The following is a 19,360-nucleotide window of genomic DNA, read 5'->3' as shown; positions in this document are numbered from 1 at the left end:
AGTGCAACAGGTGTCAGTTGTGGGGGGGGGGGGGGGAAGCATTTTTCCACCGAGACTGTCAGAATCCAAGGATGTGGAACCTGCAGACTGGAGGGTTGCCTATAATCTATAACATAAACATCAGAATACATCTCCAGGTAGCTTTATAGGACACTGCAGGATCTCTTAAGAGTTTTTATGTGGTCTGTCACAAAACCCCAACAATCTATATTCACACTCACTACACTTGGCTAGGTCAGACAAATCGGAACAAACGCATCTCTAACTAGCAAAAGCTCACAGTGGACACATAGCTCACATGGTAGAGTGCCAGCCATGAGGAAAAGGCTCATACGTTAGGACCCAGTACCTCTCCCACAAATGGAATTCAGATCGACTACCTTGCAGAACCATACAGATACTGAATGAGAGAGGCACGCTAAGACCACTCACATAACATACGTAGAAAATCAGGACAGGGAAACCAGAGTGGAAGAGGTCATGAAGAGGTTCACAGTACCCCCACACTGCTTACTCAGGTGTTTTCAGTTTAAGATGTACATTTATGAAGGGTGTGTTTCTGATACTAGCTACATTTCATTTTGTTTCAACACTCAAAAGGGGGATTAACTATATTATGGAAAACATGCCTTGTGATTCAAGTTAACAAGTATTGGTTAATGATGGACCTACATTTCCTCAGAGAATGACCAAAGCAAATTAATTCATATTATTCATGGTATTTAATAGCTCTTTTTTTCACTTCTTGCTTTAAACAATGAAATCTTTTGAGAGGGGGGAAAAAAGGGAGAGTGACAAGAGATTGACTGGAATACACAGTATATATGCATGCAACTAATGCACACTAATAATATTCACTCACTACACTTGGAGTTAACCACGAACTGCAGTGAAGAAAGCTGAGGTCAGCTGGACACCAGTGGCTCATGCCTGTGATCCTAGCCACTCAAGAGGCTGAGATCTCAGGATCACAGTTCAAGGTCACTCTGGGAAGGAAAAGCCCACTAGACTCTTATCTCCAATTAACCACCAGAAAACCAGAAGTGGCACTATGGCTCAAGTGGCAGAGTGGTATCTTTGAGCTGAAGAGCTCACGTATAACACCCAGGCCCAGAGTTCAAGTCCTACAACCACCATCAACAAAAGAGCAACACGAAGTTCAACCTCTTTGTAATGAATGTAAAGTAACACACTACTCAGCTAATCTACATATTAATTCCATAAATTATTTTCCAACCAAAGTTGTATATTGCTTAAATCTAGATACTGCTCTTTTTTGTGTGCCAGTCCTGGACTTGAACTCAGGGCCTGGGCACTGTCCTTGGGCTTTCTCAAGGCTAGTGCTCTACCACTTGAGCCATAGCCCCACTTCTGGCTTTTCTATGCATGTGGTACTGAGGAATCGAACCTTGGTCTTCGTGCATGATAGGCAAGTGCTCTACCACCACTGGACCACACTCCTGGCCCACTGCTACTCTTCTTAAATGCAAATATAATAGGCTAGATGAAAAGTTAGCTATTAAGTCAGTTTCCATCCACTAAGAACCTAGGTACCAAGAAGGCCAACTTACAGCACAGAATGGCTGATCTAGAGTATTAAATCTAGAGTATTAAATTCTGATTATATTTTGGCATGAACACATTAAGGTAAGTACTCAGGAACGTCTTTGGCTCTATACCAGAGGCTCAAGAACTATTTTTAATTTGTCTCACTTTTGATATCTTGTAGCTCATGAATGAAAGTGATTTAGGAATAAAATATATGGAAAGCTACTTTCACATAGTGTTATTTTTCCCTTTCCTACAGAAAAGTAAAAGATGTATCTTTCCCGTAACATGGTTATTTGGTAAACTCTTTGAATAAGTTTTTATGCTTGTTTCATGTCATTATTTAATGTAATAACATATGGTGCTTTAGCCAAACTATTTAAAAATTAATTTTATAAAAAGTACTATGAATTTTAAAACTTCACAATCTAAAAGTTGACTCGTAAAATAACATTTTATTAACTAAGGAACACACCACCTAAAAAGATACTTTGTTTAAAAGTATCTTCAGATAGCACACACAAGCAAATCAAGCCTAAAAAAAATGGGAAATCTTACCATTTCTAGGCAATGTAAACCATGTCTTAATGTGACCATGTACATGCACTTTGCAACACTCTTTTTCTAACAGAAGAGATGATGGTTGTTATCCAAAACTAGGCCAGAAGATACAAATGCGTGGCCAGGCAGTTAATCCAACAAGCTCTGTGTGAATTTTAAAAATATTTTGTTTGAGATTAACTTTTATTACTCAGACACAGAATGATGGACTGATAATATTCAGCAAAATAACTGAACAGAGCATACACTACTTAAAATGTGTATGAAGCAGAAAGATAAACCAAAGTATCTTTTGCCAAAAATTAACTCCAAAATTTCATTCTAATTTTTTTGAGGGTGAGAGTATGAGTGTGAGAGTGTGTGTGTATGTACGTGTGCACACGCGTGAGTATACACACATGCCAGTACTGGGGTTTAAAGGTCTCATGCTCTCCCTTGGCTTTTCTGACAAAAGCTTGTGTTCTAACCATTTCAACTACAGCTCCACTTCTGGCTTTACACTGGTTAATCAAAGATAAGAGTTTCAGGGACTTTTCTGTCCAGGCTGGCTTGGAATTGCAAACCTTAGGTCTCAGCTCCTTAAGAGTAGCTAGGACTACAAGCATGAGCCACCAGTGCTTGGCCTTTATTCTGTATTTCTTAAAGAAAAAAATAGAATGTATATAATATCTCTGTGAGAAAGAACACTTTTAATCAGTAATGTAAATCTAATCAATTCTAGCAAATACACTGGGTGATAAAATATCTCACCAAAAATTAATGACTATTATCATCTTGTCTCAACTTTTAAATTTGAGATATTTTCCTTGTACACAGAAATCATATAAACACCACAAAAAATTTAAGCATATGTGGTTTTACACTTCTGCATTAACATATACTAGGTAAATATCTATTTCATATCTACAGAATATATATTTTTCAAGAAATATACTTATTGAAAATATGTTGCTATTCTATATAAAATAAATTGTCCTTTTGGTTTATTTTGCTGCTTCTCCCATGCTTAGGTACACCATGTGATTTTCCCCCTTAAATATAACAAAGCTCAGTCTTATGCAAAGCGATTCATGCATACACTTTTGCATGTATGCATTCCATATTAAGTATTCATACCTATCCCAGAGGCTCTTTGATTCCTGAAACGTGTTCAAATGGAACGCTTGGTAGAAAGCAGTTGAAGGATTCCTGTGAGATCCAAGAATCAAATGGAAATGAGATTGAGAATGTACAATAAAATCACTATTTTAAAAATGGAAGCATTTATATTTTAATACAACATAACTGCTTTAATAGAAAAAGGGCAAGACTTTGTAAGAGTGTTTAAAACAACACTTTGAAGGAAATTACACACCATCCAATAGACACCAATAATTGAAAACTAAAATTCTAAAAGAGTATCAGATAAAATCCATCAATTTGTATCTATATCAACAAATTATCAATACATTGCATGAGAATGCTTTTTAAAAACACCTATTTAGTAGTTTAACAAAGCTGTGATAAAAAGTTATATTATCAAGGAAGATTTGCTAAAAATAAGAATTTTACATGAACAATGAAAAGTTCGTTCCTGTGCAGCAGCTTTCAAGTTTCTTCCATTAGAACAATGCCCCTCTAAAAGGTGAAAGCCTCATCACCCTAATGATCTTTTTTTTTTTTTTGCTAGTCCTGGGGCTTGAACTCTGGGCCTGGCTGCTGTTCCTGAGCTTTTGTGATCAAGGCTAGCGCTCTACCACTGGAGTCACAGCTCCACTACTAGCCTTTTGTGGCTACTTGGAGGTAAGTCTCATGGACTTTCCTGCCCAGGATTCAAACTGTGATTCTCAGATCTTAAACCTCCTGAGTAGCTAGGACCACAGGCACAAGTTACCCACACTCATTAGATCACCCATCTCTACGGACCCTAGGAACAACTCCCTAGAGCTAACACCACCACTGAATCTTAATTGCTAAGGTGGGCAAACTATCAGTATACAACTAAGGATCAGTTTCTCCAGGAACTAAACATAACACACACACACACTCACACACTCACACACAAACTTGGGAGGGAAGAGGTGACAAAATATACTCCAACCCCACTGTATATCACCTTTGTAATAATAAAAGAAAAAAGCAAACCTCAACTTCAGTGCCTCACGCTTACTAGGCAAGGAAGGAGGCTGCAACCTTTGGTGCTGATTCCCAAAGCGTGGGATGCAAATTCGTACTGCCCACTGTAGCTGGGATGTCAGGCACAGCACATTATGTTTAGAATCTTCTGTTCAGTCTTGTGAACTGTCTCTTCCTCCTCTGTCTTAAACCTCAGTCTTCCCAAGTAGGCACAAGATTACAGGTGAGAGCCATTGGGTCTCAAGCCCAGTTCAACCAACAAAACTTTTGATCAGTTTGTTTCTTAATAGTTTGCTCTCCACTTCAGCCTAGATCTATAGCCTCCCTCACCACCAATCTCAACATCTATGAAGCTGACAAATACTTCGGTTATCACTTTAGTAACCCTTGACCCGTGCTTTAGCCAAATAGCAGTAGTTAAGAATAAATGTTTGTTCTTTACCACATATTATTCTAAATGCCTTACTAGCTCCACTTTCACAATAGGTGTCTTCAGCTTATAGGAATATTCATACAAATAAAAGTATTTTTGAAGTTTGCTGATATAGAAATAAAAGTGCCCAAGACAAAAACTTGGAATAATCCCAATTTTGAAACTCACATTGAGACAAGTGTTTTTAAGTCCAGTTTCTTTCTTTTTCTTTTTTTTCTTTTTTTTTGGTGCCAGCCTTGGGGCTTTAACTCAGAGCGTGAGCACTGTCCCTTGGCTTTTTCCTCAAAGTTAGCACTCTGCCACTTGAGCCACAGCACCACTTCTGGCTTTTTTCTATGTATGTACTATCAAGGAATTGAACCCAGGTCTCTGTGCATGCTAGGCAAGCACTCTACCACTAGGCCAAACTCCCGGCCCCTTAAGTCCAATTTCTAACATTTTTCCCCCCCAGTCTTGTGGCTTGAATTCAGGGCCTCAACACTGTCCTTGGGCTTCCTCAGGGCTAGTGCTCTACCACTAGAGCCATAGTGCCACGTCTAGCTTTATTCCATGTATGTGGTACTGAGGAATCGAACCCTGGTCTTCGTGCATGATAGGCAAGCACTCTACTACTAGGCCAAACTCCCAGCCCTCTAACAACTGATTTTTTAAAAGGCTTCTTCTTTCTTTTTGTGCCATTTCTGGGGCTTGAACTCAGGGCCTGGGCACTGTCCTTGGGTCTTCTCAAGGCTAGGGCTCTACCTCTTGAGCCAAAGCACCACTTCCAGCTTTTTCTGTGTATGTGGTACCAAGGAATTGAACCCTGGTCTTCATGCATGTGAGGCAAGCACTCTACCACTAGGGCCACACTCACAACCCTTTTATAAAGGTATTTTTCATTCCAATCAGCAGCTACCTTAGTTATCCCAGAAAAGGTTAAATATCAGAGTATCATTAATGTAGATGGCTGGTAAGCATTCTTTATTAATGTCTGCTTGTTACTTTTCCTCCTCTAACTCCTTCCTATTCATTCATTCATTCATTCATTTATTTATTGCCAGTCTTGTGGCTTGAACTCAGGGCCTAAGCACTTTCTTGAACTTTTCTCATAGCTAGAGTTCTACCACTTAGGCCACAGCACTACTTCCAGCTTTTTGCTATGTATATGGTATCAAGGAATCGAACCCAGGCCTTTGTGCATGCTAGGCAAGCACTCTAGCACTAAGACAAACTCCACTCCCAGCCCTCCTTTCTATTCTTTTAATCCTATCTTAAAACTTTTTTAACTAAGTCTACAAGGCTTAGAAGGCTTTTAACTACTGTTTAACACCTTAAATCCTCCAGATACATTTGTAATTTCTTTTCAAGTAACTTTTTTCACTGCACACAGAAACAGCCTGCAAAATCAAATGATAAATAAGTCAACTAAAAACTCAACTTGGCTTTTTATTTAATCCAGGCCTAAGCTAGAGGTCTGCCTCAGGGGGCAGAATGGCAGAACACCTGCCCACAAAGGCAATGATGAGTTCAATCCCCAGTATGGTGATGGTGGTGATGGGGGGGGAGGGGGATGGTCTTGTCCAGGACCACAAAGGTTTGTTTAGAAACTTCAAGTTGGAATGGAATGAGTAGAAGAGAAAGGTAGTAAACAGAAAATAATGGAATAAACTTGGAAGTTATTCTCTATCTGGAATCAAGACATCACTGAAGAATGATCACTAACGTAAAACTAAGTATATTTTGAAGGATTACATAAAAAAAACCAAAAGCTCCAGACTTTCTAAAATTGGAAATGTAAATATTTAATCTGGAATAAATTCATCAACCAAATAAATTGGTTTCAAATTAAGTCATATGACTTGGAATGAAATTCCAGGATTCCACACTCCTCTCTCCCCCAGTCCTAGGGCTTAGCCTAAGGGCTTGGGCTCTGTCTGTACTCAAGGCTAGCAATCTACTGCTTGAACCACAGCGCCACTTCTGGCTTTTTCTGTGTACATGATACTGAGGAATTGAACCCAGGGCTTCATACATGCTAAGCAAGCACTCTACCACTAAGCCACACTCACAGCCTCAGAATTTTGTTAATACTGTTTCTTGTAAGTCAAATGTAAAGTAAAAAGAGAAGATATAAGTCGGGGGAGGTGGGTGAGGTGGCTCACATCTGTAATTCTAGCTACTCAGGAGGCTGAGATCTGAGGATCAAGGTTCAAAGCGAGCCTAGGCACAAAAGGACTTAAGACACTTATCTCCAATTAACCTCTAGAAAATGTGAAGTGGGGCTGCGGCTCAAGGGTAGAGCTGAGGAGCTCAGGGACAGCGCCCAGGCCAGAGTTCAAGCCTCATGACCCATCAAAAAAAAAAAAAAAATTGGAGCAGATGATTTAGCCCAGTAGAAAAACACCTAACAGTGTAAGACCCTGAGTTTGATACCTGACAGAATAAAGGAAATATACTTTTATTCCTTTCAAGAATATTTTAATCGGATAAAATCTAAAACTTAGAGCTGTACAGCAAATATCACCAATGATAAGTCTCAGAATATCCCAAGGGAGTCAAGTTTGTAAAAAGTTAAGAACTTCAAGGGCGTGTTAGGTGAAAAGAGCCATTTGTGATTGCAAACGCTAATGGGTATGATCAGAGACTTGAGTTTTAGAAGGGAATAAAGTGTGAGAGGATTAAAAGCCCAAGGTAAAACTCCTAATAGGATCATGGTAGGGTCACAGTCTATTCTGTGTTTGTTGACTCTGAGGCTTGAATTCAGGGTCTCATTTTCTTGCTTCAGAAAGCCTAGTGCTAGCACCGAAGCCATACCCCCACTTCTGGGTGGTTAACTGGAGAGAAGAGTTTTTTGAATTTTTCTGCACAGGCTGGCTTTATGCTGAGATTCTCAGATCTCAATTTCCTGAGTAGCTATGGTGACAGATGTGAGCTACTAGTGCCCATGATAGGGTGAAATGCAATTCTGAAACCAATTTTCTAACAGCTTAGTTTACATTAATGTACCATTCTAAGCAATGAGCCAGTGAAGCAATTCTTAGAATAAGTTATTTATAATACTACTTTCCTTCAGCCACCTAAATGAAAACGGTATTTTCCTTTTTGAAGACTTTTTTTCTTTTTGCCAGTCCTGGGGCTTGAATTCAGGTTCTGAACACTGTCCTTGGGCTTTCTCAAGGCTACTGCTCTATGATGTGAGCCACAGCACCACTTCTGGCTTTTTCTGTGTATGTGGTACCAAGGAATGAAACCCAGGGCTTCATGCAAGCTGGGTAGGCACTTATCATTAAGGCCATGCTCCTGGCCGTTGAGGACTTTTTTTTTTTTTTTTTGATCAGTTGTGGGACTTGAACTCTGGGCCTGGGTGTTCCTCTGATCTCTTTAGCTCCAGGCTACCACCCTACCCCACAGCACCACTTCTGGTTTTCTGGTGGTTTATTGGAGATAAAAGTCTCATGGGTCTTTAGTACATGGGCTGGCTCTGAACTGCGATCCTCAGATCTCAGCCTCCTGAGTAGCTGGGACTACGGGTGTGAGCCAATGCACCCAGCTTGAAGACCTTTTTTAAAAACCATTTAACAAAATATATTCCTAGCTTACTTTCCTAGAACATGAAAGTAGTACACCAGAAAGTGACAAAAAGGACGTGCTACATCTACTTGCTTTGATCAGACCTTCGGGCTACTTTAATAAGAAAGAGGTGAGGGGATCCCTAAACACACACACACACACACACACGCGCGGTACCCTGTGCTTCAAAACTAAATGAAAAAAGAGGAAGGTTTGTGAGTTCCTTCAAGGAACACCTCCCTCACTGTATCAAAACTGAATTTAAAAGCTCTAAGTAGAAATCAAGGAAATACAGTAAGATCAATAAGGCCATCCTCAATATTATCTAGGATTTCAAAGGATTAAATGTATTCTTTCTTTGTGTGTGTGTTGGGGGGGAGGGGAGGTCATGGGCTTGAACTTGGCCTGGGCGCTGTTCCTTGAGCTCTTCAGCTCAAGGTTATCTCCCTACCCTTGAGCCAAGCCTCACTTTGTGATTTCTAGAGGTTAACTGGAAACAAGTGTCTCAGGTCCTTTTGTACCGGGTCTGGGTTTGAACCTTGATCCTCAGAGACAACGCACTCCACCTGTTCTTGTTTGAGTTTTGGTGCTTTAAAAAAAAGAAAAACAAAAAGGGCCGGGAGTTTGGCCTAGTGGTAGAGTGCTTGCCTACATGCATGAAGAAGGGGGTTCGGTTCCTTGGTACCATATACTTAGAAAAAGCCAGAAGTGGTGCTGAGAAAAATTCAAGGACAGTCCTCAGGCCCTGAGCTTAAGCCCAAGACTGGCAAAAAAAAAAAAAAAAAAAAAAGCTGTATTCTTTTTATCTTTTCTTTTTTGATACTGGGGATAAAACCTAGGATGTTGCACTTGCAAGGCAAATACTCTGAGCTACACTTTAGCCCTACAAGTGTTCTTTAGATAAAGGGACATAATACACCAGTGATTACAGTAACTTCCCTCCCCCATTACTGTCTACCAAGAAATAATGCAAAACCTCTTAATTCTGGGTACAGAAACAAAAAGGACTAAATGGCTTAGGGGTGGAACATGTATTAGCCTATGCTATGGAACTTAAAATGCTCAGAGCCTCAGTTTCCTTAATCCATTAAAATGAGAATAAAAGCTTCCTTACAAGTTGTGGAAAACATCATATACAAGGGCTGATATAAGCATGGATTCTGTTTAATATAGGATTATAGCTACAAGTTGTGCTGTATGCTTAAATTTACATGGCTGTGTGCCAAACTAGTGCTTTCCATGGAATGAGAATTTTGATTTAGAGACTAAGCTCTCTCTAATGTTATTTCCTAAACACAACTTTATCACAGGATTTTGATGTAAAACACAGTAATACCATATCAGTACTAACACCTTAAAAGCTTCAATAAACATCCTTAATGGTAACCACAAACTTAAATCTAGTACATCATGTTTAACTCCTTCACTAACTCCTGTCAAACTAATCAAAAATTGTTCAAATGTTAACACATTCATACTCTTCCACATTACTAAAACTGCTTTTCTCTCAGCTTGGAAACTATCTTACCAGTGATTCTGAAGCTAACTCTTAAAAACTGAATCTTAAAAGAAATGAGCTAATTCTGAGGGCAGAAACTGGGTGGTTGGAGAACACAAGTGGCAGAGAAGCTTCTGATTTATTCTGCTTTATATATTTTATCTTTTGTGTAACGGCAAGTGCCAGTAAATCCAGCATCGTATCATTTTCAAATCAAGGCCATCAGAAGTCTTGAAGAACAAATACATGTGTTAACATTTATTCTCAGGCTATAGAATACATATATACATATATGTATATGTATATATATATATATATATCCTCATTCCCAGTATTATAAAAATGCTTCTCAGAGATGACTCAGCTTACGATTTGTGATTTTAAGTATTCTTTCCCCCTAAAGTAAAAACATCCACAGTTACCAATTATGTGGATCCTAGAGACATAGCTCAGATGGTAGAGTTGCTTGCCTAACAACTGGTTTCAATCCCCAGTACCTAAATAAATAAGTTACTTGGAATATGTATTATCACATATATAGACTCCTTTTAGAAAACAAAATATAGCAAGTATTCTTTAGTCTACATTCACCGAATCCACAAAAACTTCAACATATATGCCTTAAACATAGAAGGCCAATCTCTTACTGATTTCAGGAACTTTGAGAATCTATCTCTGGATATATGTATATCTAATATAATTTCTTTTGCTTGGAGCCAATGTTTACAACCAAAGTATATTTTAGTAATTAGGCACCTACAATGAACACACGGATACCAGTTTTTATACTAAACAATGATATGCATGTATGTGACTGTGTACTGTGATTACTAACTCACTCCTTGGTAGAATCACTCTCAAAAGTTTATAAGCATAAGATGGTATCTAGTATGTGAGCTACATATTACCTATATAAATCGAAAAGCAAAACCGCTTCCATGCTCAAACATAAGCTTCTAAGGAAATCCTTCAAGTAAGAACTTTGATTTAGGGAAAAATAAACGTATACTCACTAAGTGCAGTTCAGACTTTCACTGTAAAATGGCTTTAACGAGGACCTATAATAACAGCAGTAGTGGCAGTTCTGCTTCTTGATGCTCCTGTATCTCACCCTCTCATTTAAATATCAAGTAAACAATAGAACTCCACATGTGTGCACAAATTATGCACAATTTATATTTGCATACTTTGTTATCATGTGTAATTTATACACAAATTTATATTTACAGTTCATACCAAGGCACAGCACTTAGAATCATCAGGAATCACTAGGAAACTACAATACTGAAGGCCTTAACAAGGTAGTCATCAACAGTCAGCTGGACAGCAGTTGGCAGGCGACAATAGCTGCCATTCATAGGAGTTCCTGAAATGTGCCTCCAAAGGTCATATTGGTCAGTTATCTATAGAAAGCAATCTGAACTGTGTCCCTTTTAGGGCCAGTAACGTTTTCTACCTCCTCCAATTTACATACAGTAGGAGTGGCTAAATGCAAAGGTGTGAACAAATATTTTGTAATTCCTCAGGAACTACAAATTACATATTTTCAATCATCGTTATATCCATCTGTTAATAGAAAATCAATTACTACCATAGACTTTTCTAGTGAAAATGGCTAGAACTTCATAGTAATTAATATCCAAGAGTCAGCAGGCAATAATTGGATATGAAACCATCAGCACTTCTGAAGGTATAGTAACATAAAAGTAGGCCTTATGTGGTTTTCAATATTATCAACTTAAAACCAACCTCCATCTTTGTTTTGTTAATTTCCCCTTTCCTTTTTCTCAAAAATTAAAATTACTGAAGTTTCTCCACTAAAAAAGCAAGTATTTTATATTCTGTAGCAACTAAATTTGACAATCTATGAAATTTAAGTCTTACTCGATACCTCTCTTTAGAATTTGTGCGTAAAGGTTTTTAGAATTTGAATGTAAAGAAAAGAAACCCTCAGTCACATTAAAATTAAGATTCCTAGTTAGTACTATTTCTCTAAAAGTACTCATGTTGGTAATTTAAACATAAGCCTGGAAAGCTTACTGAACTCAAGAGTAACATTTTAGAATGCATTCTCTTGTACAAAGGCTTTCCATTTCAAAAAGCAACAAACACTATTTCTACTTAATGGATTCATTCTTTCACCAGGTGTGTTGGTCCAATGATTAAAAATGTCAAATGTGTAAGATTACATCTTGGAAACTAATGTTAAAAGCCAAGGAAAGACTAACAAAAGCTGGAAATGCAGATTTTCTAAGTACTGCAGATTTTAAGACTGGGGGGTGAGCAAAACAGAAGGGCCACATTTAAAATGAGACTATATACACATTACGACTTCTTGCCACTGATAAGAACCAAGGATACAGTAGTATCTGTAGTTCAACCATTCATGTTTGGAAATGAGATTTGAGATGGCCAACTTTGAATACAGTAAGAGAAACTGAGGCATCTTGAGGTGAGGTCCTAATGAATATGCTTCAGGGTTTCCATCTGTCAACAGATCCCTGCTCTTTGCCACACTGTATTAAAGTGCTGGGGGTTATAATCATATATACTGTGTAAAAGGAAGTAGCTGTGATGAGGAGGATGTGCTCACTCATACAGAATTCATGTGTTATGAAAAAGGGGGGATATGCTCAACAATCAGTGATTTCTTGAAGAGATCATATTCAAGGTAAGCAGAATGTTCACTACCGAATTTAAAAAAAAAAAAAAAAAAAACTAGCTTCTCGCAGCTAGGAAAGATGACTGCTGACTGTGATCAAAAGTGAAAAAACCTCAATCTTCACTTCATGTTTGTCCCCATTGTGAAAATGGGTCACCCTTAAAGGCAGAGAGGGGTTTTTCTGAGTGGCTTGTACAATCAGTTTCTTTATTTGGTGGTCCCATCAATATTAAATTTCTCTGTGACTAGCTAACCTCACTTATGGACAGGTGGTGCGTGTTTTAAGGGTTTGAAAGTGGAATAAGAGACTTCTCACAAGCAATATCACCTAAATTACACTCTAAATTACAAAAAGTGGAGATGAATTTCAGTGAGGTATGACAAAAATACAACGCCAAATAGAAATGAAAAGAATGTGAAGGGTCTAAGAAACACCGTTAGAAAAAAGTTTTAACCATCTCATTGTACATACAAGTTCTAGAAATCCATTAATATTCTTTCTTCATATTGGACTTATCTAAAATTCACCTCTCCAAAGCCCCAGCAAATTGCTAATAAAATACCTGAAACCTTCTGTGACTTTTTAAGTGTAGTTTTAAAAAGTTGAAATGCCACTTAAAAAAAAAGTCTCTCTTGTATTTGTCAAACTGTCACGTGGCATTTCCTTAATCGCCATGAAAAATCCTCATTAAATCCTAACCAAACATCAGCTGTTATAGAAAAAAAAAAAGGTGCAGCAATACAGTAAATTTCACTTAAGTGATTAAAGGGAGCATCCTTACTTCATAAACTAGTCTTTTTTTACCTTGTTAAGCAACCTCACACCTCCTTTTCCTGGTGGAAAATAAGAACATCCTTCCAATAAATATTTTGCTTAGACCACCACCAACAAAAACAGCACTCGGGAAGCCTCCGGCTCACCGTCTACGACCAGGCTGCACTGAGCCTCATCTTCGAGACCAGGTCTGGAAGACCTACACGAGTTTTCGTCCTTTTTACTCGAGGGCCCCCGGTGTTCTGGGCCCCTTCCAAAGTCAAATACGACGAGACCCTTGCCGTTCCTGCGCTCGAGCCTAGCAGGGATCTACGAAGGGCTGGCTCTTAGGACAGCAGCCACCGTCCTTCCACTCTCAAGCTCTGCATCGCCTCTCGCGGCCCTTCCCGATGCCCCTGCCCGACGACTCTCTCTCCTCCCTCCACTCTCCCAGAGCGCCCCCCGCCCGCCCCGCGCGAGGCCTCGCCGGCACCGCGCAGCCGAGACCTGGCTGGCCTACCTGTCCTCATCGCCGTCCACCGGAATGGCGATGCCGAACACCGAGCCGGCCAGGCTGGTCACGGGCGTCCGCGGCAGGGGCTGGGCCGGGGCGTCGGCCGCGGGCGCGTGCTCGGCCAGGAGAGAGAGCGGTGGTTGAGGTAGGGGTTCCGACTTCCTCCGCGCGTCGTCGGCCGGCCCGGCCAGGGGCTGGGCCTGGAACTGGCTGAGGTCGGCCTGCGGTAGACTGGTGGGTGCGCTGTGGGTGCCCGGCGCCTGGGCGAGGCCGCCGCCGCGGCCGGCCGGCGCGGGTCCGCCGGGCTGCGCAGGCCGGCCCGGGGCCGCGAGGGCATTTGGCATGGTGACGGGGGCGGCGGGCAGGCCGGGCCCGCTCGGGGCGGGCGCGGCGGCGGGCACGGTGCCGGGCGCTCCGGGCGCCGCGGCGGGCGGGAGCCCGGACGGCGGGAGGCCGCCGCCCAGCCCCGCGCCCGCCGGCGCCCCGGCCTCCCCGGGCAGGGACGACTTGGCGGCCGGGAGCGGCGCGGGGCTGGGCGGCGGCCGGCCGGCCACGTGCGGCGGCGGGCAGTCACTCGGGCCGGCGGCCGGCGGCGGCTGGCTCCCCGGGGCCGGGGCCGCGCCCGCGGGGTCCGGCGGGACGCCGTCCGCGCCCGGCCCCGCGGCCAGCCCCGCCGCCGCCGAGCCCCCGGTGGCGCCCAGGCCGCTGTCGCGCTCGGCGGCGGGCTCCACGGCGCCGGCGTGGCGGATGCAGTCGGCGGAGCGGGCCAGCACGCCGCCGTCGGCGTCGCGCTCGTAGTACTCCACGCACGTCCAGCGGCCGCGGCGGAAGGGCTCCCCGGAGCCGTGGTCCAGCTTGATCACGCGGAAGCGCGAGCCGCAGGCGGCGGCGGCGGCGGCGGCGGGGCCGGGGGGCGGCGGGGCCGGGGCCGCGCCGCGCCCCGCGGGCCCGTCCGGCGGCAGGTTCGGGGACTCGGCCCCCGGCGTCTCCGCCTCGCCCGCGTGGCTGAGCGTCTCCTCCGACGAGCTGCGCTCGCACGCCTCCTCGGGGCCCAAGTCGGTGGCGCGGGACGCGTCCAGGATCTCGGAGGACACGTCCTCGGTGCGCGACTCGTCCGGGTCGTCCAGGCTCTCCGTGTCCTCGGCCAGGCTGGAGGCCGCCTGCGCCGTGGTGACGCTGGTGATCTGGAAGCAGCTCTTCTTCTTGGCCGGCATCTTGGACATGGTGCGCGGGGCGGCGGCCCGCGGGGCCGGGGCGGCGGCCGGGCCGCGCTCACGGGCGGCGGCGGGCGCGGGCGGCGGGCCGGCGCATCCTCCGCCGCCGCCGGCGGCCCGGGCGGCTCGCTCGGGGACGGGGCGCGGCGCCGCGGCCTCCCGGCCCGGCTCTATCCGGAGCGCGGCCGCGGGGCCATGCCGGCCGCGGCGGCGGAAGCCCGGCCCGCGCCGGGGGCGGGCGGCCCGGGGCCCCTCACGGAGCGGCCCCGCGGCGGCGGCGGCGGCTCGCGACGGGCGGGGCGCCGGGGCGCCCGGGCGGCGTGAGCGAGCGGTGGCGGCGGCCTGGGCTCCCCCTCCGGGCGCCGGCTCGCTGGGCCTGGAGAAACTGAAATTCAAACTGCTGAGGCGGCGGCCGCAGCGCCCTCCCCTCGGCCAAGATGGGGCCGCTCGGGCCGCGCCAGGGATGCTGGGAGGAGCGGCCGCCGCCACCGCCGCGCCGCCGCTGACTAAAATGCCGCCGCTGCCGCAGCCGCCGCCCGCGCCGCCGCCGCCGCCGCCGCTGCCGCCGCCGCCGCCGCCGCTACCGCCCCGTGACGCGCCGGCGTCGTGACGTCAGCGCCCCGCCCCCGCCGGGCTGCGCGCGGAGCCTGCGCGGGGGCGGGGCGTGGGCGGGGCCGGGGGGCGTGGGCGGGGCCGGGGGCGGGGCCGGGCAGGCACTGCGCCGTGTGCTCCGGGCTGGCGCCCCGCCGCTGGGGCCGCAGCTCCACCTCTGGCATTTGGGTCCCTGGTTGGGTCTCCTGCGCGGCTGGGTGCCCTGCCGTTCTGGGGTTTAGAGGGAGAGCCCCTCAGTCGCCTGCCACGCCAGCCCGGTGCCCAGCTCCTCTCCCGTTCCAGGCCTCTGGCCTGGGGGGCTCCGGGCGGGGCTGACTGGGGGCGCAGGGCGCTGGGGTGGCTGCGTGGTGACCCGCGCGGGCCGCAGCCAGAGCGCACCGTCCGCTGGAGGAGGCCACCCCCCAAGCGTCCCCCCAGACCCGTGCGGGGTCACGCGTGTGGCCGCGGGCGCCGGCCCTGGGACGTAAACCTGAGGACCACTGGACTTCCACTCAAGCCCTAACCAGGTGCTACCCTGCCTAGCTCCCAAGACCAGGCTGCTCTGCCGTGGCCACAGCCACACCACGGAGAAAGGGGAAGACCCCAGAAGAAGCCAACGCCCTGCTGCTGCTCCGCTGCCCTCAACTCACCGCTCCGCTCCTCATCCGCACCTGAGGGCGAGGGGACCCCAGATGCTCGGGAAAGCCTGCCCTCTCTGCCTTCCGTGGATGCACCCTGCTTTACCGTTAAAATTAGCAGAATTAGTCGTTTGAAGCGGGTCTCCCGCGCCCTGTCCACGCTTGTGAGCCTCCTAACAGCACAAGGGCGGGAGTGTGGCCTAGTGGTGGAGCGCCTGCCGGGCAGGCACGACGACCCGGGTTCGATTCCTCGGCACCACATACGTGGGAAAAGGCCGAAGTGGTGCTGAGGCTGAAGTGGTAGAGCTCCAGCCTTGAGAAAAAGAACCCAAGGGCAGCGCTCAGGCCCGGAGCTCAAGGGAACAGTACGTCGAACAGTTTAGAGAGCGAGCATGCAGTTGTGCTCTCAGAGAAAACCTGGGCGACTTCACCTAGCAGAAGGAACACTTTGCGCTGATGCTGCAGGCAGACAGTCCCTTTGTACATTCCTGTGTGTGTGTGTGGAGTCGGACAGCCCGGATCCCAGCCTTCCAGTTGTTCTGAGGTTTAGAAATAGTTTGTGTTTATTTTCGCTTTTATTACCAAGTTTCTTATAAAAACACAAAATGGAGGAGCTGTTTTCTAAAAAGCATTTGCTAGAAGTAAACAAGCAGCCCTTGATTTATTACTGTGGCTTTTACCGAGGTTCCATTTCTGGAATAGAATTATATTAATAAACCTTTGCGGTGAGACTGTCCTAGGATACCATCCCAAAAGGAAAGAAATTGCAATGAAGAGGACTCAGTGAGATTCCTTAAATAGTTTTATTAAAGAAACATAATTCTTTACTTGAGAATAAGCTGTTTAAGAATTCCCACATCCATGAAAACTTACATTTGACATACACTTAAGGTTCAGTGTTCTATAGTAACAAGATGTCAAGCTGGGCGAGGTGGCTCACGCCTGCAATCCTAACTACTCAGGAGGCTGAGATCTGAGGTTCAAGGTACAGAGCCAGCCCGGGCACTGAAGACCCATAAGACTCTTATCTCTAATTAATCACTAGAAAACTGGAAGTGGTGCTGTGGCTCCAGGGGTAGGGTGGTAGCCTTGAGCTGAAGAGCTCAGGGACAGTGCCCAGACCCAGAGTTCAAGCCCCAGAAGACAAAAAAAAAAAAAAAAAAAAAAAAAAGATGTCAAGCCTGGGTGCGGTGGCTCACACCTGTAATCTTAGCTACTCAGGAGGCTGAGATCTGAGGATCAGGGTTCAAAGACAGCCCAGGCACTAAAAAAAAAAAAAATCCATGAGATTCTTATCTCCAATTGATCACTGGAAAACAAGAAGTGGTACTATGGCTCCTCGGGTATGGTGCTAGCCTTGATCTGAAGAGATCAGGGACAGCGCCCAGGCCCAGAGTTCAAGTCCAAAACAACAACAACAAAAAACAAACAACAAGATGTCTTCCACTCCTTTTTCTGTAATGGTGAAGAAATCGAGTCTCCAAGACCTTTGAGGTTCAGAAGAATGGCTTACTTTCCCTCAAAGAAAGAGATGTACTTTGAATAAGCGTAATGTCCTATTAGAGGCTTATTTTATTATGAACTTGAATTTGTAAGTGGTAGAACACCAGCCTTGAGCAAAAAGTGTAGTGGATAGCACCTACGCCCTGAATTCAAGCCACAGTACCACCGCTAAAAAGAAAAATAAAGTGGCACTGCTTTGACATTTGGGCAGTAAAGGAAGCAACTCAGGTCATACTATTGGCAACACTATTGTCAATAATATTTGTTAATTTATTTTTTAACGTTTCTAGATATACCTGAGTGTAGTGGGGGAGAGTATGCGAATGTACCAATCCTGAGACTTGAACTCAGGGTCTGGGTGCTCAGTGCTGGTGTTCTTCCACCTGAGCCACAGCTCCACTTGGGGCATTTTTTCTGATCTCCTAGACTTCCCTGTCTGGGCTGTCTTGGAACTGTAATCCTCAGAGCTCAGCCCCCTGTGTAGGTAGGATTTCAGGTGTGAACCACTAGATACACATAGCCAGATGGTTTCATACAGAAGCCATAGTCTTGGTATGGACGAGCTGGTTACTTGCAGATATTCAGTGACAATTTTTTTGTGTGTGAAATGATCATCTCTGTCCTGTCTTTCTTGTAAAGTGAATTAGGTGTGATTGTGTATATTGGTATGATTATGTATAGCTTCAAGTAATAATATGCCTGTACGTTTAACTTATAATTTGCCACCCACAAAAGAACACTGAAAGACATGGCTAATTTCTACACTTCTAGGCTCACTTTCCCTCGGTGTATTACGATGGTCAGTTTACAAAGCTTGGATTTAGGTTCGGGTATTCTTTGCTGATGATCGGAGGGTCTGAGTAAACTGGCTGATGGGACTGGCTGTTTTTAATCCCTGGAGCCACAAGTCGAGAGGCACAGACAGGCCTTGACTTCCTGGTTATTCCCAATTGCTGTTTTCATTCCAAGATGACTAGCACTTTAGTTTCTGGACACTACGACTCCTGAAAGTGTGTCTACGCAGTGAAAGCTCAGCCCATAACCTGCTGAAAATGCTCTATATAATGAGCCACTCCTTGGTACATTGGTGTTCAGTCCCCTCCCCCATTCTTGAAATCTTTATAAGAAAAGGGAGCCACTAAACTGAAGACACAAAATACACATGAAAATGGCCTAAGGTTATTGCCCAGTGAGCAATAGTAACAGGATTTTTTGACACACGTTTTGTAACAATTATTTTTAATGATTTGTCTCTCTCTCTCTCTATATATATATATAAAATCTTCAAATGCTTAGAATTTTTAACCTTCCACCCATTTTTTTTCTGTTTGGTTTTATAGTCTTTGTACACCTTAAATTTACTCAACAACTGATACAGATTTTTTGTTTTTAAACATGCCACTTTTGCCTGCTTATTGGCACTCCATCAATAGAATGTTTCTGCCATCTAAGAAGAAAAAGTAAACCCTTGCCACCAAAATGTCTATTTTCAAGAAATAGAAATTATGTGGTGATAAGTTTCTCATTCATGCCTTTACCATTAAATTTCTTGAAGCGTAACTACCTACTATGTTCAAAGTAATTTTACATATTAATGTTTTATTTGAACTATTTATTTTGGGATAGAAAATATCATAGCAGCATCAAGCTTATATTTGAATAACCAGCTCCAAATATAAGAAACAAATACCAGCTTTGCATGTTCATTCATTCAGCATGTATTTAGAAGTCTACGGTGTGCTGGCACCTTTGTGGGTTTGGGGAAAACAGTTGGGAACTA

At 44.8% G+C, this 19,360-nt stretch overlaps 1 protein-coding gene across 1 annotated transcript in view; it reads right to left on the bottom strand.

The window, feature by feature from the left end:
• Positions 1-14,869, bottom strand: part of LOC150038943 (TSC22 domain family protein 2-like) — a 33,103-nt gene extending 18,234 nt beyond the window's left edge. The window contains exons 1-2 of the mRNA XM_090328213.1: positions 13,641-14,869; positions 3,226-3,297 (exon numbers count right to left, since the gene is read on the bottom strand). Coding sequence (XP_090184339.1) covers positions 3,226-3,297; positions 13,641-14,857 — 1,289 coding nt within the window. The 5' untranslated portion in view covers positions 14,858-14,869. The remainder of the gene's footprint in view (positions 1-3,225; positions 3,298-13,640) is intronic.
• Positions 14,870-19,360: the final 4,491 nt, after the last annotated feature.

This window comes from Megascapheus bottae, unplaced genomic scaffold (genome assembly GCF_031878675.1).
Source record: "Megascapheus bottae isolate mThoBot1 unplaced genomic scaffold, mThoBot2.hap1 H_3, whole genome shotgun sequence".
Classification (NCBI taxonomy): Eukaryota; Metazoa; Chordata; class Mammalia; order Rodentia; family Geomyidae; genus Megascapheus; species Megascapheus bottae.
The sequence above is the reverse complement of the archived record's forward strand: the minus strand, read 5'-3'. Positions and strand labels throughout refer to the sequence as shown.